Source organism: Epinephelus moara, chromosome 23, assembly GCF_006386435.1.
Source record: "Epinephelus moara isolate mb chromosome 23, YSFRI_EMoa_1.0, whole genome shotgun sequence".
NCBI lineage: Eukaryota > Metazoa > Chordata > Actinopteri > Perciformes > Serranidae > Epinephelus > Epinephelus moara.
In genome coordinates this window covers 2,708,723-2,716,361 of record NC_065528.1, presented here as the reverse complement: position 1 = coordinate 2,716,361, position 7,639 = coordinate 2,708,723, and the positions used below count along the sequence as shown (strand labels likewise).

Below are 7,639 nucleotides of genomic sequence, written 5' to 3'. Positions count from 1 at the left end.
TGCTGTTTGTTTTACTTGCACATTTAAGTTAAATGCTACATATCTACCTTGGGCTCCACCTTGTGGACTATCTTGAGCCAGGACACTTTGTTTTTTTGCATATCAGTGCTTGATTGTTACAATAAAATACCCACTACCTATTTGTTGAGTGGTTAATTGAAAATGTATTTGCAATCAGAGGTGTAATAACGTGTTGCAAATCAGAGAAATGGGAATAAGACAACTAATAATACTCCGACTTGTTGAGGGGTTAATCGTAAAAAAGAAAACAAATTGAGTGTATTACACCAGGCACCGTCAAGAACACTGAAAAACAGAAAAATTAAGAAAAACATCTTAATACACAGTTGTAAAAAAAGTGGCAATGAATGGGGTAGAGGGGCCCACACCGATATTCTTTCAGGGGGCCCAGAATTCCTAGCAACTGCCCTGAATCAGAGGGGTCAAAAGTGTCAGCTGTTGAAGCAACAACGCGTCGTGTTACGGACGTGTGACATGTAGCATCGCTATGCTAAATCTGCTAATCAGACGTGCGTGCGTAGACACGTCATGTATCACAGGGGTCAAAAGTGTCAACTCTTGAAGCAACAACAAGTCGTGTTATGGACGTGTGACACGTAGCATCGTTATGCTAACTCTGCTAATCGGACGTGCGTGCGTAGACACGCATGTGTAGTGTATGTGTAGCGTTTGTAACGCGCTGTGCACGCGTACTGATAAGACGTGTGAGCGTCTGCTGTCAGTCACAATCACTACCTGATTCCTTTTCCATGGCGACAAGAAAAAACACAGATCCCAAAAACTCGATATCACAAACCACCAGCAAAGATAGTCATAATGATAAAATGTCAACTTCTTCTGCATTACAAAGAAGCAGCAAACAGGGTTGTCCGCTCCCTGCCCAGCTATTTGTCCTAGCATTAAAGCAGCTGGCACAAACAGTAAGACCAGACCCAGATATAAAAGACATTCAAGTGGATCAATTAACTCACACAATCAGCCTATTCACTGACTGCATCATTTATTTCCTAAGGACCCAGCTCAATCAGTTATCAAGTTACAAACTCTCCGAACAATTATAGCAAAATGTCCAGCAACAAGATGAACTAGGAAAGGAGTGAATTACTCCTTCCGACTAAATTCGATCACAGAGCTCTTTACTCTGGCATCTCTCCATTTAATGCATGTGGAAAGGTCATGTTTGTATGTGTGTGTAATCTGGGCCTGTGTGTGTGCAATGTGTACAATAACAGGGGCCCGGTTTACATCTGGTATTAACATGCGTTCTAGGTGATTGGAACATAAGTGGTCAGCTCTAAGTACAGGCGCGAATGCACCAAATGCGTCCTGAATGCGTCTTGAGATCCGATCACTCAGACCACATGCTGAGGTGGTCTGGGCCACATATGGCCACATTCTTTCACCAGTGTGTATGCTAATGTGTCCGGGGCCATGTTGTAGGACTGCCTACTCAGCTGATGTGCTTGCTTATTTGATGCCCCTCTGGAAAGCTTTCTGTTGGCACAGTTATACAGACAGCGCAAAAGGACCATCTTCAGAGCCATTCTCCTCCCATTGAATAGTCAGTTCAACATCTGCCTGGTTAGCACAAGCTAAAGCTAAATCTGTTAATACTTTTAGGTAACGTTAGCCCTGTGATACTAACAGGAAGCCTTGTCACTTGATACAATATTGCCATGCAAAATATTTTTCCCCCTTCCCCAGCTGTCCTGGGGCAAGGAGGGGCTGCTAATCAATACACTGCAGGCAGCTCTACAATTAAGATTTTACTCATTATTAATAATAAAGGCACCAAGTGTGCGTATAGCACAACAAACCTCCCGTCGGTTAAAAAAAAATATATATATATTTGGTTGTTGCAAATGGAAATGATTAATGTGGCTATTTGCATATTGAGCAGGGGAGTGAGATTCAATCACAAGTGGCCACTTAAAACACGTGGAGAAGCATTCCAATGCCAGGTGACAGACTTGAAGCTGTCCACTTGTGTTGGGATCACCAAGGATGCATGATAATACCAGGTGAAAATAGCCTCAAAGTTCAGTAGTTCTACAGTATGACTTGCATTATAACAGAGTTGTTCTCACCCTTGATGAGGTTGTTGTAGGTTTTGCTCCAGCTGTCACGACGCTGGGTGGTGAGGATTCCAACAGGCTCCATGTTGGTCTGTAGTGAGGAGTTGCAGATCCTCTCCAGCTGAACGCAGAGCTGATCAACTGTCAGTGGACTCCCATCACTGTTGTATGCTTCCATCACAAAGAACTGAATCCAAAGGGAAGAAACATGAAAGCAAGACTGGGTTACCACCTGAGCAAAACCCCCAGGAGCAAAGACGCTCAGCCCTCCCAAAGCCTTAGGTTGTCAGTGAGCAAATGGCGTTGTGGTCATTTGATTTACAATTATTAATTGTAATTACAACTTGTAATTAATTAAAATAATAAACTGATTAAATTTCACTGTGACCGCTGGTTAGCAAACTGTTCTTAAATCAATTCATTAAGACTCCATATGGATTTATTCAACCAAAACACAGTTTTAGTGATTGTTAGAGGAGTGGACTTATTGACTAGATGACTGAAAAGACTAACATCTCACAGTTTTGGTGAGTTTTATTTTGTTTCTGTTGCATTTCAATGGGGTATGTTTTATGATGAGTTACCAGGACAATTAAGCTAACGTTAGTGTTAAGTTTTCCTGCTTTGATCTCCAGACCGTGGTCAGAACCATGAGGAGACTTTGTTTTCTTCTGAGCTGCAGTTGGTACTCCGAAGCAAATCCCCATTGGTCCATTCAGCAGTTGATAAAAAAGACATGGAAATGTCTGCTGGTCTTAAGGAGCTGCAGCATTTATAAGCACACAAACTGAAACTGTACTTCACATTTACTTTTGACATCTTCAGTCTGTCGATTGGTCAATAACGGATGGTCACTCTTGCTCAGGGCCGAGCTGTGGCTGGTTTTGTAACCATTGTTCATACCGTAGAGAGCTTCACATATATTAGTAAACTGTAAGCTCTTCACTCAGCTTCATTAAGACTCCTATGAGCCTCTCAGAGTCTGTACATGCATCTCAGTGCCCTGAGAATTCCTTGATTTGAATCAGAATCAGTTTTATTAAGTACTTGTGTACATACAAGGAATTTGACTCTGGTAGACTTGCTACCAGAATTGACATAAGTACTCAAATTTAGGCAAGAAGTGGAATACAGAATATACAATATACAAAAAATATACAACTATACATCAAATATAAAAAATTATAAAACAAAAAATATTATATAAAAAATATATACAATGTACAAGGATGCAGTGTTGTTTGACCTGCCACTATGTGACTGTTTAGGAGTTCATCAGAGCGACAGCCTGGGGGAAGAAACTGTCTTTGTGATGGGTGGTTTTGGCGAACAGTGCTCTGTAGCGCCTACTGGAGGGAAGGAGTTTAAACAGATTGTGTCTGGGGTGTGAGGGGTCTACAGTAATGTTTCCTGCCTGTTTCCCTTGACCTGTACAGGTCCTCGATGGAGGGAAGATCAGTACCAAAAATCCTCTTTGCACACCTGATTGTCCTTTTAAGTCTGTTCCTGTCCTGTTTAGTGGCAGATCCAAACCAGACGGTGATGGATGTGCAGAGAACAGACTGGATTATGGCTGTGTAGAACATGATCAGCAGTTCCTTGGGCAGGTTGAGCTTCCTGAACTGTCGCAGGAAGTACAGCTTCTGCTGGGCCTTTTTCCGGACAGTGTCTATGTGGGAGGTCCACTTCAGGTCCCGAGAGATTGTGGTACCAAGAAACCTGAAGGTGTCCACAGTAGACACTGTGCTGTTGAGGATGGTGAGGTGGGGCAGTGTTGGGGGGCTTCTCCTGAAGTCCACTGTCATCTCCACAGTCTTGAGTGGTTTCAGCTCTAGGTGGTTCTGACCGCACCAGAGGACCAGCTGCTCCACCTCCTGTCTGTATGCGGACTCAATATCACAGTCCCAGATTAGACCGATTACCGTGGTGTCGTCCACAAATTTATTTGACATCATCAAGAGATTTCCATTCACTTTAATCTCACATTCAAAGACAGTGCACTGACTGTCCAACAGATACAGCCGATTACCTAACATGTTGCAACAGGTATGTTCCGTATAATCAAGAGAGCATACTTAAATCAAGAAGGCCCAAGAAAGCTACAATTGATTTCTCATCATCTTGTCGTCTGAGTGTAGGTATAAAGATGCTTGCTTGCTGACTCCCAAGCAGATCGGCTAAAAATTGCCACAACACCATGTTTGTTTTGTTGCCATAAACTTCACGTTTGTTGAACCATAGGGTTACTGTTGCTGCCTCCCAAGAAAGAGTGACAGCCGCTCAGTGTACAGCTGCTTAGCCCGCAGAGAGCAGGGGCGATTGCTCTGAGACAACAAAGGAGGCTGAACTTCCCTTAAATTTTCATAGAAGAAATGGTCAAATATGCACTATTGAATTTACATTAAAAAAAGAATTTACATTGCATTAAACGTCCACTAGAATGCGTCTAACATCATGACTATGATGTTCAAACGTCAGCTGTTTATCACCAGTTTTCAAACGCGACCTCCATGTCATACATTCTCGTGTCAGCACGGTGAACGTGGAGCCTCCAAGCATTCCTATGAGACCGCGCTGAGCAGGTTCTTTTCATGCAGCAAAGCGAGACAGTCATTGGATAAATGTGACAAAATCATTACTTCCAGGGAGGCTTAGCTTCCATGGGACCTAATGGAGCAGTAGGTAGGAGAGGATGCTCGGTGTATGCATGGCATCGTCGCATTTCGAGCTCAGTCCCATGCGGATATTTGCGAGTGGAGCCTTCTGACAGAGTGTCGTCTGGAGTTCCTTATTTCCATAAGCAATATAGCTCATTTTCACCGTTTGTACAGTACACACACAACACACACTGTAAATAAGGGTTAGGGTGTTTAAACCCATCTGAAAATCTCTGAGGTGTGTTCTGCTGTGGTTCTATGGCATGAGTGTGGTTGAAAAATAGCTTCAATTAAATGTTCCTTTTATAAGTTATTGCCTCACTACAATATGACAAATTTTCTGATGTAAACTTAAAGTGAGCTTCCCCTGTTTGAAAGACCAGCATCTGCTACTGGTAGAGAGAGACCGCAGGGACATAGATCCAGCAAATTTTTTTACATCTAACTCTGTGAATTAAGGATTAAGGAGTGGAGTGCCAAGCAAATCCCCAGCGCTCCACTCAGCAGTCGGTAAACAACACACAAAAAAATTCTGCTGGTCTTGAGGAGCTGCAGCACTTACAAGTACACAAACTAAAACTCTATTGTATATTCACCCTTGATATCTATATAACCCTGCTAAACGTGAACTCACCTCCACTCCACTCCACTATCTCGCTCATGCTTGCTCTACCACTCACACCTTACGCACACCTTATGCACACACGCGCACACACACACACACACACATACTAACTGCACACTGAGCTCCAAATAAGTTATGCTACTCTTGGAACTTTAGTCTTGGGTCAGTAAAAGAGAGAAACTTGGATTGGTGTACGATTATATTTTCCTATTAAGGAAAAGACAATAGGTGTAAGAATTTGCCATTTTATTTCTATGTCTCAGAGTCTTGTGTTGCTACTAACATGTCTCATCTTCCCCTTCCCTTTTGTGTCCAATCTCTGTCATGCCTGTCTTAAGTCATCACACCTCATCTTCCCCTCAATCTTCAATTTGTAGTCAGCCTTATTTCCTTTTGTATAGCTTTCAGTGGGCACACATCCACCTGTTCGCACTCGGCAATAACAAGTAGTGTAGTGTTGTAGTGTCGTCTTTTTTTTACAAACAATAATCAAGGTTGAAAGTGGAATTAAGCTTTTTAATCATAACATTCATCATATTTTATGTTTAAGTTGAATGTTAATCAAGAGCACCAAGAGTCCAATCATAAGCTCTTTGTGTTGAAATATTTTATTACTGTGTGATTAAAGTTTATTAAAAATGTAATCTGAGCAAAATCCAAATCAGTTGGAAGAATAAAACCCACTGAACAACTTTAAAAAAAAAAAGAAGAGAGAAGCTGTTTTGACAGCCTGACACAGGCTGGTACAGGGACATGCCTGAGGGGATAGGTCATTTTGAGATGCAGCCAAAATAGGGCTATGCTGGGAAATTAGGGAAAAACCAGGGATTAGATCAGATCATTTGAAGTAAGGATGTTGTTGTCAATTGTTGAAAAAAAGAAAAGAAAAACATTACCATGGGTCACCAATAGTTTCGAACATATTATTGGTTGAAATCTGAGGGAGGTCCCTGGGGTTTTTAAGACAAATGCATGCAGTTGACTTATTGGTCCAGAGGAGGCATAAGAAACCACTGAGGACAGGCAGCCGGCTACAGCTACCTGCCATTGCGCTGTCAAACGTGCGATCGCTCTGGAATTAGTCAGAAGAACCTTCCACCCTCTTAAAGTGCGATCAGGACTACCGACAGACCAGTCTCTTGTGCTTCACTGAGACCTGGCTTACCGAGGACATAGATCTGCAACTGGACAGCTTCAACATTGTTTGTTTTGACAGAGATGCAGCGAGAACCAGGAAATCGATTGGGGGCGGGCTCTGTATGGCTGTCAACAGTAAGTGGGCTACAAATGTTACAGTGAGAGAGACCGAGAGCTGCAAGCACTACGAACTGTTGACAGTGTCCTTCAGACCACATTATTTACCCCGAGAGTTCTCCCAGTTGACTGTGATTTTAGCATACGTTCCAGGACCTGATTTTAACACGGCAGCAGAGCGGATAGCTGACAGCTATCACAGAGCTGTCAATCAGACTGGAGCGCAGCCTGTGTTTCTCCTGGGGGATTTTAATCGCTGTGACATTACCTCACATCTGCCCGACCTGGAGCAATATGTCACCACTCCCACCAGAATGAACAATATACTAGACCTGTGCTATGGAACTATCTAGGGATGCACAGAATATTCGGTAACTGAATATATTCGGCCGAATATTGCAAAAAAACACACATTCGGTATTCGGTGGAATAAGTGAAAAGCAAGGCCGAATAATAGCGGCGTGTTTTGATAACGCAATCAAACAGCTTGCGGTGACGGACGGAGTAAAATGTCGGCAGTGTGGCGATATTTTACTCCGTCTATCAACGACTAAAAATAGTTTTGTGCGAGCAAAATAAATCATTCAGCACGCTGTGCGAGTGCAGAATTCAACCAGCAGCAGAAACGAAAGGCAAATCCCACCGGTTGTGGGTTGAACAGGGGGTCACAGACACAGACAGGAATACGTATTCCTGTCAAATACGGCGGCCATAGTGCTCCGCGGCGCAAGATAAGGCTTACCGGCGACGGAGAAGTCCGGCCCCAATAATGTCCTCTTCTTGCCGTCATGACTGCCCAAAAGTACCTGGACAGCCAAGCCGTGGCGTGACTGCCCAAAAGTACCTGGACAGCCAAGCCGTGGCGGCACACAGGTATGTGACGTGTCAGAGGACAAAACGAGCCGTTCACATTTCTCTCTTTGTGGCAGGTAACGGTCCACAAACCTCACCGCACTTTAGGGACTGTTCTTTACTTATGGAGGGACTGCTCTTTACAGTCAGGGGAG

At 43.3% G+C, this 7,639-nt stretch overlaps 1 protein-coding gene across 1 annotated transcript in view; it reads right to left on the bottom strand.

The window, feature by feature from the left end:
- The window catches only part of LOC126384781 (carnitine O-acetyltransferase-like), a 40,504-nt gene that overhangs the window by 17,705 nt on the left and 15,160 nt on the right, over positions 1-7,639 (bottom strand). Inside the window, exon 6 of the mRNA XM_050036071.1 lies at positions 2,109-2,283. Within this exon, the coding sequence (XP_049892028.1) occupies positions 2,109-2,283 (175 nt within the window). The remainder of the gene's footprint in view (positions 1-2,108; positions 2,284-7,639) is intronic.